Here is a 22400-nt window from a genome sequence, read left to right on the forward strand (position 1 = left end):
TCCCGTCTTCAGTTGTCCTACCCTTCCTCCCGCCCTTGGTTTACTGAAGCTTGTGGCGAGGCAGTTGTCCTGAAACAACTTGCCTTTGCCTCATGGAAAGCAAACCCAACTGAGGGCAATCTCAGTTCCTTCCACAAATATCGGAACAAGTGTGTATCTACCCTCAGGAGAGCCAGAAAACAACATCTTTGTAATCTCAAGTCTGAACTCTCAAACCTCTTTCCCTCCTAAAAATCGTGCTGGCATCTATTCAAATCTGTTTCTGGTGTATGTTCCCCCTCCATCCCCTCTGTTACCTCAAATGGCCACGCTGCTGATACCGCACGTGAAAAACCTGAATGCCTAAACTCGGTGTTTGCAGCTAAATCTTGTGTCCAAAACCCATCACTTTCTCTACCCACCTTACCCAGTCGCACCCAACTGTCCCAGCACTCTGTGTTCTTTTCTCCTGACAAGGTGGAGAGCTTGCTGTCAAACCTTGACTCAGATTCTGCAACCGGTCCAGACGGCATCAGCCCCACAAAACCTGCTCTTCTGCTCTTGCTCACCCTCTCTCTGTTCTATTCACCCTCTCATTTTCTCAATGTCATCTGCCATCTGCTTAGAAATCTGCAAACATCACTGCTCTGCATAAAAAGGTGCAAAAACAGATCCCTGCAACTCCAGACCAATCAGCCTTCTCCCAATCATCAGCAAGGTTATGGAATCCATCATCGCTTCAGACATGAAATCCTTCCTCTTTTACAATGGCTTGATTTCCGATCATCAATTTGGTTTCAGACCAGGTCACTCTACCCTGGATATGCTGCTTCTGCTCTCCCAACAATGGATGGAGGTCCTCAATGCCAGACAGGAAATCCAAGCCGTATCCCTGGACATATCACGTGCTTTTGATACAGTCTGGCACCCTGCCCTACTCACCAAACTCTCTTCCCATGGTATCCAAGGCCATCTCCACTCATCGCTCGCAGACTTCCTCTCCTGTCGCAGTCAATGTGTGGCCCTAAATGGTGTTCTTTCATCCACTCTTCCTGTCCAAGCTGGAGTTCCACAGGGTAGCGTTCTGGGCCCTGTTCTTTTTCTGGTTTTCATCAATGATCTCTCCGACTCTCTGGAAAATCCTCTATATCTCTTTGCTGATGACTCCACCCTCTGCCGTACCATCGGTCATCCCTCAGACCGGCAAGCAACAGCTTCTTCGCTCACTGCAGATCTGGATAAAATCACAAACTGGTCCAACACGTGGAACATGTCTTTTAATCCAGACAAATCTCACACTCTCACTTTGTCTCTTCGAAAGGACCGCTTAGAACCCCCCCCCCCATCCACTTTCTCAACAATCCTCTGGAAGAAGTCCTTTCTTTCAAGCTTCTGGGTCTCACTATCTGCCATGACCTTTCCTGGGAAAGCCAGATTTAAAACCTCGCCTCCAAAGCCACTTAGACAGTTCATGGGCCCAAGCATTCACAACCGCCATTCAATGCTGAGGGAGAGGAGTGGGAAGAAAGACTGTGAGGTGTCTCGTGTGCGTGGACAAGTGACGTGCATGTGGTGCGTGTTGCGAGTGTAATTGAAAAAGGAAACCGAGAAAGGTGCAGCAGAAAATATGTGACGGGTCAGCCGAAGTGTTTGATCATACCAGATGTGACTGTCGAGCAGCTTGGTTTCGGTCTTATTGATCGTCGTGGTTCCGCCTGCCCCTCACAGCCTTGGCTCCTTGCTCGTGATGACTGTTCGTGAGGTAAAAACAACAAATGGCCAAAAGTGCCAAGAACCAGCAGCACGACATCAGGGAACAGATTGTCCGGAACCCATGGAAAAGGTGTCCGCAAACGACCGTTGAAAAAGAGCTTCAAATGACCGTTGAAAGGAGCCTGCATAACTGACCATTGGAAGGAGCCTGTGTAAACGAACATTGGAAGGAGCCAGTGGAAACGAACATTGGAAGGAGCCTTAATTAACCATTGAAAGGAGCCTCCAATGACCAATGAAAGGAGCCTCAAATGACTATTGAAAGGAGTCATGAGCAAATGCTCCGTGGTTCGCTCTTTTATAAGGTCGGTCTGGAAGCTTCGAGAATGTGTGCGTCATTGGGCGGGGTTCTGCAGGCATCTTGGAGTTCCTCTTCTCAAGCCCCACAGGCCGTGGGCTGTCCGCCGCTATCGTTCCGTTTCGTTCCGTGAAAAGGGTGCGACTTATTTTCCCTGACAATTTGGTCTAAATGATATTTGCTGTAACGTGTAAAAAGTTCTCCATGTGAACAACGCCCAAGTCTGAACATTGATTAGAAGTTACACGCACTATTTTTCAAAGTGTAATCGGCGATTAACTGCGTACGTTGGCCGAGAAGTCGGCCAGCTGGCGTAGCAATATCAGCTGCAACCAATCAGCAGGCGTATTTTTGTAAACACGGGTACTACTTGAACTGTCATGGCAGCTTCCACGTCGGCCTTAACTCAGTGATGTCCCGAGCAAAATCCCAGGAGAAGTCGCCTCCATGGTGTGTTTTGCATCTGTCATCGGTACAAGAACAGAATGTATGTCCATTTACTGAGGTTAGATGGGGTAAATATCGCGAGTGCTTGGGAGAATGGCTCGATTTACCCGGGGAGAGTGGTGACATCGCCCGGTCGCGTTATCACAGCCATGCTGACATTGGCTTCACCGATATTCCACCGAGTGCTGGTTACCATCCGACGTGCTACAGACGGTTCACCGATAAAAAGAGACTGCTTGCGAGGAAGAAACGATGCTTGCACGCTTTTGAGGGAGCGACTGAAGTATCTGCAGTAGATGCTTCTGTTAAAAAGCCTGGTGTGCTGTCATCACCAAACAAGAGTCTGCGATCAAGATCGGCATTGCCAATCTCTTCACAAGGCCATATCCTCCCACGTATTTGCATCATTCGCAAGAAAGAGTCACGTTATCTTAACCGAGTCCACGGGACAAAGCGTGATAAACTAGTTAAAGCTGAAACACTCACAGCAGGAACGTACCGAGCTATTTGTTATAAGCTAAATCAAATTTGATCATTTTGATTTGCCATTCTGGCTTTGTTTAACAATAATTAATATTCTTCCCACATCTTGAGTCCTCAAATTATTTTTCAGGACGTCTGATTGAAGCTGCCAAGCTGAAAAAAGATGAAAGTGTATTGGTCCACACTCGGAGATCTGATTGTGTTGCTGCAGAAGTCGGTTACCATAAATTATGTTTTGTACAATACACAAGATTTCTCAGCAAGGACAGAGGGCCGACAGTCGGTACATCTCCAAGTGAAAGGTCTGACTACCTATCACATCAGTTGAGCGAAATAATTCCTTCTCATTTCTTCCTGTGGGACCTTATTTGTTCAAACTGACGGATGAATCACTTTTACTTTTCTCACAGCACCTTGTATGAAGAAGCTTGCAGAATGTTGTGCCAACATGTGATACAGACAAGAATCATCAACAATGGAGAAGTATTCAGACTGACAAAACTTGTGGATACATTCACAAAAATGGTGAAAAAAACATCACGGTGTCATATTGTCAAATATGAGGTGAGTGTAGTTTGAGTCTGTATGCTTGCTCATGCTGCCATTTTCCTGCAAAGTGTAAAGTTGTAAGTCATGATGTGAATTTATATTTTATCCTTTCCAGGAATGATCGCATGAAATCCGTACTGATGCAGACATTCCCACAACAACTGATTTTTCATCAACCACCACGACGGAATATCTCACTGCTGGTGTTTACAGACACTTTTACAGCAAAAACAGTGGCCAGTCAGTGTGCATCAGGATCATCAGACGGTAGTGAATCTGAGACAAGTGCTGCTGAAGTGAGTGACTGTGACATTGGCACTGATGCAGGTCCTTCATCTGCAGGTCCTTTATCCAGCCGACCAACCCGTCAGAGCAATGCAGTGCCCATATCAGGTCGTGAGATTGATGCTGATATTGTCCGCATTATTTATAATGCAGGTATGTTTCTCAAGGCAGAAGTGAATGAATCTCCTGGACTGTTGTGCCCTTGGCCACCTTTAACATCTGATCTTGGTCTATCTGCTGTCAAGGGCTTGGTCCTCGTAGCTTTATACAACTTCTTAGCTTGGATTGTTGTGGCGAGTGATGAACCAGCCATTGAAGATTTTGTCCGCTTACCCGAGGATGTCGAGCTGAAAATATTTTCACTCTGCCAGGACATTATCCTGCTTGCATCCAAAGGTAAAAAACAAACACCCAAATCTCTGTGTTTGGGTATGACCATTCGTCATTTGACAGGGTCATCCCAGTTACTGAACGTGATGAACAAATTGGGTCATTGTGCATCACTGGAAACTGTTGTCCGTTATGAGACTAGCATAGCTGAACTACAGATCCAGCAGTCTGCTAATTCCATTCCCGCAGGTTTCTCTAGGCATGTGCCAACAACTATTGTTTCGAAATTGTGAGAATAGTTCGAAAACACCGACCGAAGAATTATTCGAAGGGGAGAAAGAACAGGATGACGACGCCGATGATGATGCTGATGATGGTTAGATGAAAATAACTAATGCACAGATTCAGTATAACTAATGTCCCATACCACAGCTTTTTGTCGACATCCATCTTCCTGGTCCTTCCAGTAATAATCTAGTCGTGGCATGGCATTTCAGTGACGCATTGCCTTGATGTAGCAGCTATTGTCTCTATGACAAATAAGGTTCATCATATAAGGTTCATTATCCATTCAGTTAAGGCTCAGTAAACAAATCCCGAGGACCAAAAAGGTTCCACCTTGCCATTGCGAGATATTGATAATTTTTGATTTGGTTTCCCACCGATGTGTGAATTTCCATTCCTGTTTCAGTGAGATTGACAGATTGTGATACATGGCTTAATCAGTCATAGGAAGATAATGATGAATTAATTAGTAATTTTGTGAAGATGATTCTGTGTAGTCTTCCCTTAGCAGAATGTGGTGTAGGTTAGTTAACAGCTTCGCTGTTCACATTTCCATTTCTGTTTGCACAGAAAGTGTATAAGATGAGAATGTTATCCGTCTTTTAATGACGAAGTGCCTAATTACTGTCAGAGTATGATGGCGATAATCCATTAATGTTAAGTAAGCAGATGGTTGTATCTGTACGCGCACTTTCAAATCTCTAGGTCAGTCGATGTGGAAGATGAAGCCTTGTCAATATCGAGATAATTGGTGAGAATAAAAAGATTTGATCTCGCTCGGGCTAAAGTAACAATTTGCATTGTTTATGTTTTCCACATTGGCCACCACAGGACCACGATATTTCCTAAAGTGGAAGATAGTAGTACGTTCTGTGGTCTTCAGTCATTTCAGACATCTCGGTCGGTATTGGAGGTAGATACAGGCCCGTAAAAATGAAGGAATTCCTCAAAAATCGCTTTTTTCCTGAATGATGCACCTTGTTGCAGTTTTCATTATCTTGACAATAAAGTGTTTACATGGTCGATACTTCTGATTCGTGAGCTATGTTGTTGTGTCTGACGCCCCCGTAGAGTTGAGCCTTGGGAGATGTATATTCGCCGAGATATACGATCAGCAAAATGGGGAAAAACGCCAAAATGCCACTTTTCACACCCTGGCGACCAACTTTGACAGCTCACTGTGCCTTATTGGGCTAAGAACTCATGGAGAACTTTTGTCCTAATGTCCACCATACACGTATCTACAAGCAGCCCAAAGTTCACCTCGCACCCCTTCCTCGGAACGAAAAGTGTTTTTAGGGCCTTTTCATAGGAACTGCCCACGGCCTACCACCCATTCGAGTTTCTGCAGCAAGTCCTCTCATTTGGGGCTTCTCGCTGTCCTGAGAGTCGGACCTCACTTGCCACTGCTTAAGGTGCGTGATCGGCGATTCGGTGATTCAGCTGATTCGGCTGGTTTGATGCGCGCAAGAACAATTAAGGGAAAACGAACGGAGCAGATTCCTCTCAGGTCAATGCTGATGAAACATCACCCAGGCACATGATGGCCATAACGAAGGCTTACAATGGGGTTAATTGTTGAGGGTTGCTGGATGAGGGATCTCCTTTAGAGCAGGGGAGTTTGAGATTATGTAACTGTACTTAATGTCTTGAATGCCTTACATGCCTGTAGGAAGAGATCTTGTCAAACTACAGTCTTTATAAAATAAAAATGCGTGTACTGATGTGTGGTGTGAGAGAAGAAATTAACGATAAAGAACAGAGGGAAACTAATGATGAAGGGAATGGAAGGAAGGGATTGGCACACACCCACATCAAATGGCTGCCAATGCCTTGACGACAATCTCCCATGTGCAAAAGAAAAACAGGGGGTAAATCCTAATCTACCCGTTGCAACGCAGTTTGGATCCCACTGACCCATTTAAAGGTAAGGTACTAGCCAAAACATTTATTATGGAAATAACTATGCTGAAGGACCTAGGTGTCGTGAGTGCACATTTACAATCGCGGATTCTCAAAACCGCAATACGAGGTCCGTCTAAAAAGTAACGAGACTGAATTCACAGAAATTTTGTTCCAAAAAATATATTGAAATCACAGCTTGTCCCCTTCAAAATAGTTTCCCTCCAGTCTCACACACTTGTTCATCCTCTTCTTCCACGCTTCGATGCACCCCCCCCCCCCGGAAGGCTTCACCCCCGGATTTTATTGTGCGTGTCCCTTACTTGAGCCCGATGTGTGGGCAAACTATTTTATTTAATTTTATTTTGTGGAACCATTCTCTAATTCTGAGTGTGCTGTTCCACAAAGTATCAAACTAACTTTTGAATAATAAAATGCATCATTAATAACCATTGTTGAAATAACAGTCAAATGACATTCAGATTTGAATAATCCATAAAGGAAACAACGATGTGTTGAAGTGTTTCACCACATGCAACGAACTTCCACATTCGGATATGGTTTATCCTTTTCACCAATCCTCCACAGTAAGGATATTAGTGATATTTGTTATAATCAGAGAATTTAAACCACTGGAGGATTAATCTGTCATCTGATACAGTATGTTCCAAGGATGTGAGGTGTGGAGTTAATATTTTTATTGCCCTGAGAGGGTTTTCTATTTTATATAAATACCAGTTATTGATAAGCCAAACAGCATATGAAGCTGACATTAACAGTAAGTACAATGAAATTGGTGGTGTTATTCAATAATACTAAAGTTAACTTTTGTCTTTAAATAAATAATGTATAAGAATGCAAATGCGATTTAGTAAATAATTATTTTGTTTCAGTGGTAGAGTGGATTAGTGTGTAAATAACCTCTTTTAATTAATTACTAAATGATTACTTTTACCTAATTATTAAGAACCGACAAGTTTAGATACCATTGAACTTTTTCCTCAGAACTCTTGCTCCAACAAAGGTGAAATGCTTGAAATGTAAGGAGTCACTTTAATGCTTCCTGCGACAGTTATCACACGGTTGTTAACTTTCAGTTAATTAACATGTTATTTAATTCTTCTGTTGACATGAACTGACACTTGGCTTGACAAACCGAAACTTGGCATATCTTGCTTTAAAATTGACTTTCCAATGATTTATTCAGTTCATTATATTTTTAATGTAAAAAACAAAACAAAATAATGGAAGAAAAATAACCCTTTCAGCAAAATAATCGAAGTAACATTGTACAAGTACGCTGCTTACACATTCACAATGTGACCCAAGTTTAATCGTCAGACAGGTGCTCCAGAAATTAATAATTTCCTTACAAAACATGAAAGTTAAAGTTTGAATTTTCACTTGATAATATTGTACTCTCAGTTAATTCCCCATTATTTCTCCACCAAAGATAATTTGTACGATACGCTTTCATTAAATTGAAGCAGCTTCAGGTGTAACCCCATGAGAGTTTTTTTTTTTAAACTGTTGGAGTGGAACCACACGTAGTTTGATGATGGGAATAGTGAATGCGAGGTGAACACTTTTTTTGACATTATTCAATTCAAACACTTTATCAAAGCTGTCAACCCTTGAAATGGTGTAAAGACAAAGGTCCATCCAAAAAAATTAAATAATCAACTCATGTCATCATATTTTGGTAAAATGAATTTCAAACGTTTTTTATTTTTTTTGAGAATTTAAAGTTGGTTAACTGAGACATTTTTGTGCAATATTTTTCTAATCTGCTGGTAGATGTAAAATGCTTTGGCAGTCCAGGCTTATTGAAGAGGGAAAGTGGCAATAATCAAATGTGGAATATACTGTTTCTCTTATTGGGTTGTTAATATTGTTGTTTTCATTGCTCTTATTTTCAAATTGGTAGCAGAATGTGTGAAATGGGTCTTTCGATAGGAGTGGCTGAATGGAATTCAGATGTTATTGGGGAAATGGGAGGCAGGGGTTGCGTTGATGCCAGTGAAGGGGTCAAACAGGGTGTTTGTGCTATTCACATCTTGTACATGTGAATACTCTACTAAAGAGGGCAAAATAGCAGGACATAAAAACAATATATTTTCTTAGGTTGTGTGTTTTTGATACAATTGAAACTGTACATTTTCAATTTTTAATGTTTCTACATTATAATAGTATAACTAAGTTTCTTCTCTTTCATGATGAACTTTTCAACTTTTACTAATTTGTTCTTTGATTCAGTTGAAAGGTTTTACATCAAAAGCCAGCACGTACTGAAAGGGAAGAAAACACGATTTTATTTTAATTTTCAGGTCAGTCAATAATATAGACATCACAGTTTCTGCTTTCATGATAGTGGAGACTTTAACTCTGGCAAAGTTGAAAAGATAATGATGATTGTAAATGGTAAATCTTATGGATGATGTATGAAAACATTGATGATATTTGAAAGTTATTGAGTGAAAACAACAGATTACGAAATTACTTAATGATTTAGATTTTGTTTTTCCTGGGGAAATCGGTGAGGTTGAGCACCGGGTGTCCAGGTAATGTATTTTATCTTTTAAATGTGTGCCCAAGATTCTTCCTATTATGAGTCCCACTGCCAGTGAGCATTTAGAATCCACTCTAACAGCAATCTATCATTTCAGAATGCTAAATGGCCTTGATCAAACACTGAATGGCCTTGAAAGTCTTTGGTTGAGGTCGAAAGGAAGAGTATGGCAAGTGAAAATTCAGGGTCATACAGTACCATACCCAATCAGAGGCAGATCACATCCTTTTTTCCACGTGGATGCCAGAATAAATTTTTTTTAATGTGAAGAAAAATCTCATGGATATTAAATTTATCAACACGTTCAGGAGCTCAGTGAATGTGTAGAACATTCGATTTTCTTCTGAGATGGTTAAGCCTTTATAGTTATTTTGCATTTCATAGAGGTTTTGTCATAATTTGCATTCGACGTGTAACCCAAAATAACAGTGGAACAATTCGCGTTTACATGTTCGGATGGATTAAAATTCTGCTCGTGTGTTGCTCATAACTGTCGTGTGTGTGTGTGTGTGTCTCTTTGATTGGTATATCTACATCGGTGGGTTTCAAAAATTGAAATGGAGCCCTCCCAGGTCTCAAAGGTGTGTGTGTGTGTGTGTGTGTGTGTGTGTGTGTGTGTGTGTGTGTGTGTGTGTGTGTGTGTGTGTGTGTGTGTGTGTGTGTATACACGTATGTGGGAGTTGCTTTTGTTGCCGGCTATCTCCACATGTAGGTGGGGTTCATCAGGAGGTGAAACAGAGACCTACCAGGTGTGTGTGTGTGTGTGTGTGTGTGTGTGTGTGTGTGTGTGTGTGTGTGTGTGTGTGTGTGTGTGTGTGTGTGTGTGTGTGTGTGTGTGTGTGTGTGTGTGTGTGTGTGTGTGTGTGTGTGTGTGCGCCCTCTGTGCAGAGCGTTGGTGCTGCCTAAGCAGTCTCTGGTTATTTGGCACAATTCTGGGCAGGTCACCACTCTGACACAGGATAACAGCAAGAAGGCACTCATTTTGCTGACCTCGGTAGGATGACAGGCAGAGTCAACCACACCTGGTATTAATTCAACAGCTAAGTGGGATTTGAACTCAGGATTCTAGGATCCCAAGCCCACCACTCTAACCATTAAGCCAACACCAGGCATATATGTCTCATGTATGTGTGTGTGTATATATATATGTATATATATATATATATATATATATATATATATATATATATATATATATATATACACATATATATACATATATATATACATATATATATATACATATATATATACATATATATATATATATATATATATATATATATATATATATATATATATATATATATATATATATATATATATATATATATATATATATATATATATATATATATATATATATATATATATATATATGTATATATGAGCCTGGTGTTGTCACAGTGGTTTGGGCAGCGGCTTGGGATCCAAAAGGTCCTGAGTTCAAGCCCCGTTGGGCCACTGAATTAATGCACCAGGGGGTTGACTCAGCCTGTCATCCTTCCGAGGTCGGCGAAATGAGTACTAGTATACTGAGCCGGTGTATACCCTGGTTAAAATAGGTGTACCATATCCCTGTGTCGTAAGAGGCGACCAGGGTTGCGTCAGGAAGGGCATCCGGCGTAAAATATGTGCCAAATCACTATGCGGATCATACGGATGATCCGATGATCTGCTGTGGCAACCCCTCACGGGAGCAGCCGAAAGAAGAAGAAGAAGATATATATATATATATATATATATATATATATATATATATATATATATATATATATATATATATATATATATATACACACAAATACATATCATGATGGGCACTCTCGATTTTGAAGGACACCAGTGTGATGGACATCACCTGCAGATAAATTTGAGCAGATGGCATGTGTCCAAAGACCACAATTGCTCTTCATTCCAGAACTTTCCACGGGATCGTACACCGAGTCGTGTTACGATACTCAAAAGCCCGAGTGCGAGCAGGTACAGTGCCAGTGGTCACGCAACAGTCTTTATTCAGTCTTGCCACGTGGAACCAACATTGTGTAACTATATCTGAGATCTATTAACTTTGAAAATCAATTATCACTGGCCAAACACCTCAGCAGTTTTATGTCACCATTGAAACAAACAGAACCAGAAGGGCACTCAGTGGAGCGCATATGGCCACCCCACAATGACTGATTCATGAGAACATATCGGGCCCAATACATTTTTTAAAAATCATGCTATATATCGTTTTTGGCCCCGTCTCTCAATGGTGAAGAATCACTTTCAAAATTAAATAATCCTTCATCTTCATCATCCTTCAAATTCATCCGGATTCAGATCTTCACCAAAATTGAATAATTGTGTGCTTTCCACAAACCGAACCAGTCCACCAAGTTTCATCCGAATCCGTCCACAACTTTTTGAGATATCGTGCTATATATCGTTTTGGCAATCTCTCAAATAATGAAGAATCACTTAAAAAAATTCTAGTAGCCGGATCCGGATTCGGATCGTCACCAAAATCTAACCATTTCGTCATTGGCACACACCCAACCTGTCAACCAAATTTAATCCAAATCCGTCCCCAACTTTTTGAGATATCCTGCACACAATCAGACAGAGAGACAGACAAACAAACAAACAAGATAAAGACATCATGCAGAGCTTGATACTTGCAAAATCCATGCCATTCTCCAAAGGTTGCCATGGATACATGAAATTGTGCATTTCATTAAGATTAAAATTGACAATCTTAATCAAAGCTCACGTCAATTGGATGAAAATTGATTATTTTTCAGATTGAAATTGACGATTTTAGAAGTTTGACCTTGAGTTTATCTTTGACCTTTTGACCTCAAAAATAGTTGCTTTCCCAATTCAGTGATGGACTATGCAAATCCTGTTCAACTTTCAAGTTAATGGGATGTAAACTGATGAATGTTCAGTTGAAAATTGACGATTTCAGAAGTTTGACCTTTGTCCTTTTAATCTCAAAAATAGTTGGTTTCCCAATTCAGTGATGCAATATGCAAATCCTGTTCAAATTTCAAGTCAATGGGATGAAAAATGACGATTTTAGAAATCTCACCTCAAGATGACCTTTAACCTCAAATTTATAGGCTTCTCAGTTCAGACCACCTCCACAAGTTGGTAAAATTTCATGATGATCGGTTTAGAATTGTGACCTGAAGGCAATAAACAGACAGACAGAATAACAAAATTGACCAACCAATATACCTGAAATATCTTCGATTTTGCAGATAAAAAGAAGACTTCATGCAGAGCACAATACTTGCAAAATCCACGACCTCAAAAATAATTGGTGGGTGAATTCAATGACCAAATTTGGAACTCCTCTTCAAATCCAAGTCAATCGGATGAAAATTGAGGATTTTAGAAATCTCACCTAAATTGTTGACCTTTGGCCTATGTTGACCTTTTGGCCTTTTGACCTCAAAAACAATATGCTTCTTCCTTTTGACAAACTCTACCATGCGGTGAAGTTTCGTGAAGATCGATTTAAAATTGTGACCTGTGGACTAAAATTGACACCGAAACGAGAATTCCACAATGTGCTCATATGATATGGCCAGTCTATTCACGAATGTCCCACTGACAGATATGATTGAAATCTGCACACAACTTATGTATCAAAGTAACTTAACATCTCCACTGATCTCTGAGTCTGTCTTCATTGAATTAATGGATATGGCGACCCATTCTGTTGAGTTCAGTTTCAATGATTCAATGTGAACTCGGATCGATGGAGTAGCAATGGGATCCTCTCCAGGCCCCGTCTTGGCAAACATCTTTGGAGGGTACTGTGAAAATCGTGCCTTTGCAGATCCATATCCTGGAGTTCAACCCACTTCCATCTATTATCGGTACGGGGATGACATATTTGCTGTCTTCAAGTCAACCTCAACAGGGAAAGTCTTCTTGGCATATCTGAACTCTCCCCATTCATCCCGAGAGTTCACCTTAGAGATGGAATGCTCCGGCGTACTTCCCTTCTTGGATGTCTTAGTTGAGAAATCGGCCGACGCTTATAAAACCGCAGTTTACCGCAAGTCTACTTTTTTACCAGACAGCATACTAGGTGGGACACAGTTTTTCTGGAGTCGAGATACAAGATTGGATTGATTGGTATCTTGGTCAATAGAGCAAGAAAGATCTGCTCCACAGATAAACTCCATGCTGAAATTGAGATCATCAAGACCATTCTTCTTGATAATGGGTATTGTGGAAGAAATTCAGTTATTCTCTTTCGAAGTCTGAAACCATTTATTAGCAGCACACATCAAATACAAATAACAACCAACATGTGCATGGGAAAAAGGATAACAAGACAAGCAATAACAAACACGATCCTCTTTCTGCTCAAAATGTACAGAGCAATTGCCTTGATACTATTCTGGACAGCAAAAGACATGGGAGAGCTAAACATCTGGCAAGGGTGAATGGAAGGGGGAGCCAGCAAGTGTGAGAAAGGGAGCTGCAGACATGGCCACTTTGGGAGGGAAGGGGGAATAGACACGCTCAGGTCATGATTTGCAGCATGGGAATACGAGGTCGGCTGTGAGAAGGAGAGGGTGACAACATAGTTTAAGACAAAATATGAAGAGGCTGGGTGAATGGAGACACAAGCCTATTACTTTGATCATACATTCTGTTCACCATTGAGTAACCAGATTCTCAAAACATAACATTTCGTTTTATGCTGTCATATAATTGTCCTTGGACAACAAGGCATCTGTTGCAATCGCCTTTCAGGAGTTATTTAATTACCACCAGACAATAGGATGGCAGCAGCAAAGCATCTCTCAGCAGCAGAGCAGTTTCATTTAAACATTGGATATATATATATATATATATATATATATATATATATATATATATATATATATATATATATATATATATATATATTTCAATGAGATAAAGCACATAAGATTTAGTAACACACCATTTTATCTTGCTTGTATATTGTGGCGAGAACGACCGCTAGGTCGGGGAAGTTACGTTCACTTCCACCAGACTCCCCGGAATTGTAGACTGTCGCTCACAGATAATTCCGTGATGCGGTGGGCCACTTAACCGACCGTGGACGTCAATACCTCAACCGCGTGGCATAGGGTCCTCCTGTCTAGAACGATGTTACCTAATTAACCACGCGCTTTCAACTACCGGGGAACCACGCCCTCGGTACGCCTTGCCCGAACCGGATCACCCTACCGACGACGACGGTCGAGTACCAACTACCAACTACCTTTCCGGATCGGATGCAGTCGATCGGAACTGCAAACGATATACTGGCTAAAAGGAACGGATTATCGGGAATAAAGACCTGGCTAAACTTAGATCCGAACCATGCTGGACCGATGGGGGAAGAGACAAAAACGAGCTGGGAACATTTCTGCAATGATTTATTTACACTGGGCGAGGAAAAACATGTGGCACAGGAACAAGGTTTATACAACACGCCCATTTAGGGATCAGACGAGGTCAGTTAACCGAACATAGACAACCAACTCGGGCTTGTAAGAATCTGCATAGTACAACAACTATTCACTGTGCCTCTGCAATTGGTTACTCTTTATTAAATAATCCTCAGTGTGCAGAGCAATATCGTATCATCTGGTTTGAAATTCCGAGTGGAGGACACAGTTTAGCTCACTTTCGTGCAATGGAGGCCACATTCAACAGGTCAACAAACCCTATTCTTTGAAGACAGAAATAATTTGTCTGAACTTTAAGTTTATTTTGATTATGATGGCTTGACTGTGTGACAACTCTACCACAGTTAATGTTGAGTCATCATGAAAAACACCCCCTCCCCACCTCCCCTACCAGCCCTAAGCTAATTAGCATTACTTTTCCGCTGGTTCTTGGTGATTCATTTCTGCCTACTCATTATTCATGATGCTCTATGGTTCCACCAATCAGGTAATCCCATCCTTTCTTTCTCTCAACCAATCAACGGTGAGGACATCACATTGCAACTTAATAAGTGAGAGTTTGCTACTTCTTCCTCATCGACTTGCGGTTTTATCTGAAGTAGTGCAAGTGGAAAAGCTTTGATAATGTCCATTTTATTGAAATGCATCATGATTTAATTTTCCAAAAGTTAGATTCGGATGAAATGGTGGTGGTTTTGCTTTGCTATGAGCCAATTGATAAAGAAATTAATTATTTTACGATTATTATTTAACTTATACAATTAATCAATTATTGTACACCTCTCCCTCCCAATTCCATCTCACTGTCTGCACGGCAGCATTCGTGTGGGCCGAGGGCACCCAGCAATGTCGCGTGCTGGAGGACATGTTATTTATTTATTTATTTATTTGCCATTGGGTATGCACTTTGAATGTACTTTTATTTTTCTCCCCCAGAGTTGATGAGACTTTTCTAAGAGATGAATCAGTCACTGAAGCAAGTGTTCTTCCTCCAAGTGATTTTTAATGAGCCAGCGCAGGTACGGCCCTGGACTTTCAGTGCCTTCTTCTTCACCTACATTGTAACGGTCACTCTCAACTTGGTGTTGATCCTGCTCATTATCCTGAGAAAGCAGTTACACAAACCTGTCTATATCTTCCTTGCTTATTTGTTGTTAATGGACATTATATGTTCCACAACTGTGCTGCCTCGGCTCATGTACAGCATCATCATAAATAACCAAACTCGGATAAATCTTTGTTTCATTCAATCTTTTTTCATTTCATTTTATGCTGGAATGGAAACTTACATACTTGGAATCATGGCGATTGATCGTTACCTGGCCGTCTGCCATCCGCTCCGCTACAGTGTCCTGATGACGAACAGCAAAGCTCACATAGTGATTTGGGCCACACTGTGCTGGTGTTTCCTCACGGCAGGTGTACTTTACTTGTTATTGTTCCGATTGACATTCTGCAAAGATGCACTTCCGAATGTAGGATGTGTTTTCATTGCTATAGCTAATCTATCATGTGAAGATATCACAGTTAATAGTATTTATGGGATTGCATTATCTTCTATTATGCTCATCTATATCATCACTGTTGTTATCATCACATATGGTTTCATTCTTTACACATGTCTACGTTCTGTCCAGGACTCCGAGGGAAGGAGTAAGGCTCTGGATACATGTCTCACCCATTGGCTGGTACTTTTTTTATTCCTTTTCTCTTTTCTTTTTAATATTATTTCTCTGCGCCTGTCAGCTGGAAAATCTTCCTCTGACGTTTTTAAACACCTGAGTGATTCCCTCTTCTATTTGCTGCAGCCTCTTGCAATTCCGATCGTTTACGGATTCCGTACGGCTGAGATCCGACAGGGTATGACCATGTTCCCTCGGATGTTTCTGAAAATAAAATGCTTTTATTTCCTGTGAAAGTGATCTGACTTTGAACATAATGTGACAATCCGATCTTTATCTTGCCCTTTTCCTTCCTGCCCAGTTGTGTGTAATTTGTCACATGTGTGCTCTTCTATCATGTTGCTCCATTGCAGTTTGTCGTGGGACTTTGACTTTGCTGCAACCATGCTGGGATGTATTTTGCCCCTTTTATACCAGTTTCCTCACCCACACCCCCTCCCTTTTTCACAATTGACCATACCTACTTGCAAACTCTCCTCCTTTTTCAGCCTTCCACACTCTCCACATTTTACTGGTGTCCCACACTTTTTTCAGACCTCCACTTCCTATTCTCCCACTGTTCAGATACCTAACTCTCCCCACACACCATCCCTGGTTTCTATCCCCCTTTCCAGGCTTCCACCTCACCCGTTTTTCCAAAGCAAAACATGTCAGAACAGCTGTACACACAACGATACAACAGAGTTTGTAAAGTAATCTGCTGGCACATATGCAAAAACTTTGATATTCCCATTCCAAAAAAATTGTGGGAAAATGAACCAAAAGCAATCACTGAAAACATGGAAGTACCGCTCACGTACGACCTAATGATCCCATCGAGTGTGACCATTGAAAACAAAGCATTGTGACCAGATAACTTGCTCAAGTACAAAAAAGAGAACAAGGCATTGCTAATTGAGGTGTTAATACCAGTGATTTTGGTCTAACTATGCAGAAACCAAAAGAATAACCAAATAGACCTCAAGCATGAAGTAAAAAGATCCTGGAAGCTGAAGAATACCTAAGTTGTACCAGTAATGACGAAAAACCTCAAGGGAATGATGACGAAGAACCTCACAAAGATATTAAAAACCATCCCTGGGAATATTACTACAAACAAATACAGTTGTAAACTGTCCTGGGCTCAGTAACAATCCTGAAGAGAGCCCTCAGCACAAAACTTTGAGAACAGAAAACTTCAGGGGGAGCGCACCCCCCTCCCCCAATCACACCCCCTCATTTTTACACCTCCTTTATCCATTTTTTGTAATTAAGAATTAAATAATTGTAGGCAAAGCAGATACAATTAAACAAATAAAACAGATACAATTAAAAACATTAAACATTTTTCTTCGGGTGGATAGAAATATTCAATTGTAAAACAAAATCTTCTTTCCCAGCAGTCTGCTTTGGATGGCTTGCGATTTTGAAACACGGACACCATATTCTGTTTAAAATGGAGGGAAGAACCATTAGTTGGGTTGGGTAAATAGTGAAGTTTTTTTTTGGTTAAGTGTCTTCGCATTAGCATTTTCTATGGCCATTTTCGATGCGGAATCTGAAAACATTGGAATTTTTTTTTTTACCCCCGATCACTTTTGACTCCCAGAACTTTAATTTATTCAAAATGGCGACAAAAACATGATATTTTTCTGAATTTCTGACCAACTGAGAGAAAATAAGGCTTGCAATATATTAATTTATAGGTTTTTCCAATCAGGAAATACGAAAATGACACTTATGCAACGATTTGATGATTTTTAAAACACAATTTTTGAAAACCGCACAATATTTTGCTAAAATTGAACTGTTTTTTGTCATTCTCATATCAACATAAGACCGAGATCACACCAGTGCCGCCAACAAAAGTTCATTAATGTTCTCCTGCACGGATTCATCGGGTTTGATAGCATTCTTTATAGAGTTGTGAAGCTCGGTCAAACTGAATTTTTGAGTGTGGAATTTCCCTGCTCCATCCTTCACACGTCTTTGTTGGTGTATGTCTGGGGATACAGTTAAGCGTAAATATGTCACTTCCACGAGAAGTTCTTTCTCTGATAGTGTACTCAGTAAATCTAGACTGTCTGGGGTCAAAGTTCCTTTGTGCTTTTTGCAAGTTTGTGTAGTATTCAATAACCTCGTATTTTTCTTTTTCTTCAAGTCTTCCTTTTTCCAAAATTACTTGATTTCGGTCCTATGCAACATCCAATCAATTTGAAAATGTGATTAGTGTATTCCTTGGCCTGAAAAACATATGAAATGATATATTACAAGCCTTATTAGTCACATTAGAGAAGGAAAACATGAAAAGGTCAATTTTTGGCCCCATTTTGAATAAATTAAGGTTCCGGGGGTCAAAGGTCATCAGAGGTAAAAAAAATTCGACCGGATTTGGATTCAGCATGGAAAACGGGTATAGAAAATGCTATGCACAAATTTCAATCATATTTACCCAACCCTACCATTAGGGCATATAAAGATGATTACATAATGATATTAATAAATAAAACATTTACCTCCAGAATATTGAGTTTTGTGTCAGGTTCACCCAGACGGAGGTTTAAACTGGAACAGGTTGGGAACGAGTCAGCACTCCATGGAATTTCAAAATTGTCCCTTTCAAGGTTGTGAAATTCATTAGTTTCATCACCAAGGGAAATAAAAAACAAGCAGTAAAATTTAGCACCGACTTGTCTCTCATGCTTGTAAAAGGTTATGTATAAGTTTCTCATTTATCTCACCTTTCATTTGACTTCTCATCCAGAGTTAAAGGGTGTGGAAAATCGTATAAGCACCTCATCATTTCATCATGTAATTTCCTTCGAACTGACTTCTTCTTCTTCTTTCGGCTGCTCCCGTTCGGGGTCGCCACAGCGGATCATCCGTTATGATCCGCATACTGATTTGGCAGAAGTTTTACGCCGGATGCCCTTCCTGACGCAACCCTGGTCGCCTCTGACGACACAGGGATATTCCTTCGAACTGACTGAAGGTCTGTAAAGATTTCATTCATATTCTACCATTCTTCATGATATTCATAGGCTTCATTTTCAACATCAGTTATCAACTTTGTTATTGGAGACAGCCTGCCAGAAATTTTTTTTATTTTATTAATCGTATAGTGATTTGGTTCTGTATGAAACAACAAATAACACTGAACAACAAATTTCAAAAATTTTTTTTTACTGGAGATGTGTAAAGTGATTAAGACTAATTTGGGTACGCTGATTTCAAAAATCATAACCGTTTTGCTGTATCACGTCAGGATTTTCAGGAACAGAAATATTCCCATTGCCTAGAAGTCAGGATTTCAATGAAATTTACATATGTCTTTAACATGTCTACTTCGTACAATTGTTGTTAACTTGTGTTATATTTCTTTCTTTCAGATAAAGATGAGTAGGCGTTCCTGTACCAATCATCCTGACAACTTCTGTTATGTCTGTGGTCGGTATACCAAAAAAGATCAACAGCAAAGTATATCTACAGCAGTGAAAATGAAGGCCGCCTACTTTCACTACTTCGGGTGTAAGGTGGGGGACCAAGAACAGAGCTGGGCACCACACATCTGCTGCACAAGCTGTCACACAACCTTGACTCAGTGGTTGGTGGGCAAGCGCACGAGCATGCCATTTGCGGTGCCCATGATATGGCGTGAGCCGCAGAATCATCATGATGATTGTTATTTCTGCTGCACAAGCATCGCCGGCTTCAACAAGAAGAAAAAAGGTCACATCAAGTACGCTGACTGCGTCTCTGCTCGTAAACCTGTGCCTCATGATGACGAGAACCCCGTTCCAACACCTCCAGCTGATCAGAACATAGCTGTAAGCAGTGGTGAAGAGGATGGTGATCATGAACCTTTTGAACCCGACACTCAAGAATCACACCTTCTGAACCAGGGAGACTTAAATGATCTTGTAAGAGATCTCTCGCTGTCAAAGGCGAAGGCAGAGCTGCTTGGATCAAGGCTGCAGCAGTGGAATCTACTTGAACCTAACACCAAGATATCCTTGTTCAGAGCACATCACAGAGACATGGCTGAGTTCTTTGAGATGGAAGACACGATGACATTCTGCAGTGACATCAACGGTCTGTTGAAAGAACTTGGGTGTGATCACGATCCTGCAGACTGGCGCCTCTTCATCGACTCGGGGAAGAACAGCTTGAAGGCTGTTTTGCTCCACAATGGCAACGAGAAATCATCAGTCCCACTGGCTCACGCGTTCGGCATGACAGAGACCTATGAGACTATGCGGCAGCTGCTTGATTCCATCAAGTACAATGACTTCAACTGGCACATCTGCGGAGACTTGAAAGTGGTGGCGCTGTTGTTAGGGCTGCAGTCAGGCTACACGAAATACATGTGCTTCCTTTGTCTCTGGGATAGCAGAGACGACAAGAATCACTGGACGAAGAAAGATTGGGAAGAGCGAAAAGAGCATGTACCTGGTCGACACAACGTGAAGCATGTCGCCCTTGTCGACCCAGCCAAGGTTTTCCTTCCACCACTCCACATAAAGCTCGGCTTGATGAAAAGTTTTGTACGGGCAATGGATCTGAATGGGCGTGGGTTTTTATACCTCAAGGAAAAGTTTGGCAACACCTTGTCGGAGGCCAAGATCAAGGCTGGTGTCTTTGTTGGACTGCAAATCCGACAGATTATGAAGGACGAAACTTTTCCGACAACTCTAAACCCCAAAGAGCTGGCAGCATGGAGGAGCTTCAAAGCTGTGACGGACAACTTCTTGGGGAACGAGCGCGTGGACAACTATGAAGAAATAGTGCAGCAGCTGCTGGAGTCCTTCAGGAAACTTGGCTCCAGGATGTCCCTGAAAATCCATTTCCTACACCAGCACCTGAACTTCTTCCCTGACAACTTGGGAGCAGTATCGGACGAGCACGGCGAGCGATTCCACCAAGAGATTTCACTCATGGAGACGCGTTACCAAGAGGGCGGCACAACCCGAACATGATGGGCGATTTCTGCTGGTTCCTGCATCGTGAAACTGACACAGAGCAGCACAAACGCAAAGCCAAATGCCTTAAGCATTTTTAATTACATTCTAGTGGAGTTTTTCTGTAATTTCTGTAATTTTGAAGCATTCATGATGAAATAAATGAATAAATGAATTTTGGTAAATTTCATTGAAATCCTGATTTCTAGGCAATGGGGAATATTTCTGTTACTAAAAATCCTGACGTGATACAGCAAAACGGTTATGATTTTTGAACTCAGCGTACCCAAATTAGTCTAAATCACTTTACACATCTCCAGTAAAAAAATTTTGTTGTTCAGTGTAATGAATCGGTTTAAACATATCTCAGCTTTCCTCTTGTGAAAAAGATTCATCTACAAGGTTGGAATACTCCTCAACTGACATCTTCTGATTGAAACAAGCCAAACCTTGGGTTTGGAAATAAATAAGACAAGTTGATGACATCACGGAAATGAGAAAACAATGGGTTTTTTTTCGAGCATGTCTCTCAAAGGAAGGGATGAACATTTTCCTTCTCCTGACCAGCATTTTTGTCTCAGGCAAGGGAAGACTTCTGTGAAATTCGTTTCTCGGGCAGGCTGGCTGATTTTATCACAGAAAAGATAACACTTGCTATAAATGATTTTGAGAAGAACTTTTATAAATTAATGAAAAATGCTGTATTTGGAAAGACTATGGAAAATGGGAGGAGTAAACAAAACATAAGACTTGCAACATCTTGGAAACAACCATCCAAATCAATTAATAAACCATGTTTTCAAAGGGTTTTGGAAAATGAATACAAAAATAAGTTATAAACATCATTTATATAGGAGCAGAGGAGATTGGGACCGGACTCTGTGCAGAACGTTGGTGCTGCTTTAGCAGTCTCCTTCGCTACTGGGCACAATCCTGGATGGGTCACCACTCCAACACAATATACCAGCATGTTGGCATTAATTTTGCCGACCTGGGAAGGATGACAGGCCGAGTTAACCCAACCTGATATTAATTCAACAGCTGAGCAGGATTTGAACTCAGGACCCAAGGATCCAAAGCCCATCACCCTTTCCATTAAGCCAACACCAGGCATATTTATAAACAGAGGTGGTAAATAAGAAAGCAATGGGAGCTTTTGATGATAAGAGGTTTATTTCAGAAAATGGGATTGATAGCCTCCCTTACAGACATATATATATATATATATATATATATATATATATATATATATATATATATATATATATATATATATATATATATATATACATACAGCTCTGGAAAAAAAATGAGACCACTGCAAAAAAAATTTAAATCAGCATCTCTACATGTATGGCAGCCGTTCAATTCCAGTGTCTGTTGAATTCCAACACAGGCACACCTCATTCTATCCTCTTGCAATAGGACCAG

General features: G+C 40.8%; 1 protein-coding gene and 1 pseudogene across 2 annotated transcripts in view; both read left to right on the top strand.

Moving 5' to 3' along the window:
- Positions 1 to 2327: 2327 nt before the first annotated feature.
- On the top strand, positions 2328 to 5489 carry LOC147006628 (uncharacterized; annotated as a pseudogene). The gene is made up of 4 exons (XR_015054699.1): positions 2328 to 3006; positions 3111 to 3282; positions 3391 to 3544; positions 3645 to 5489. The product of XR_015054699.1 is annotated as an uncharacterized LOC147006628 (transcript).
- Positions 5490 to 8571: 3082 nt separating this feature from the next.
- LOC147006629 (olfactory receptor 8I2-like) overlaps positions 8572 to 22400 on the top strand; it is a 58660-nt gene continuing 44831 nt past the window's right edge. Inside the window, exons 1-6 of the mRNA XM_085868327.1 lie at positions 8572 to 8658; positions 15287 to 15369; positions 15699 to 15769; positions 15988 to 16038; positions 16159 to 16210; positions 18886 to 19003. Of these exons, the coding sequence (XP_085724453.1) occupies positions 15310 to 15369; positions 15699 to 15769; positions 15988 to 16038; positions 16159 to 16210; positions 18886 to 19003 (352 nt within the window). The 5' untranslated portion in view covers positions 8572 to 8658; positions 15287 to 15309. The remainder of the gene's footprint in view (positions 8659 to 15286; positions 15370 to 15698; positions 15770 to 15987; positions 16039 to 16158; positions 16211 to 18885; positions 19004 to 22400) is intronic.

The sequence above is a fragment of the Eptatretus burgeri genome, unplaced genomic scaffold (genome assembly GCF_056783735.1).
Source record: "Eptatretus burgeri isolate ZD-2024b unplaced genomic scaffold, Ebu_testis_v1 Ebu_testis_scaffold_3159, whole genome shotgun sequence".
NCBI classification, from domain to species: Eukaryota; Metazoa; Chordata; class Myxini; order Myxiniformes; family Myxinidae; genus Eptatretus; species Eptatretus burgeri.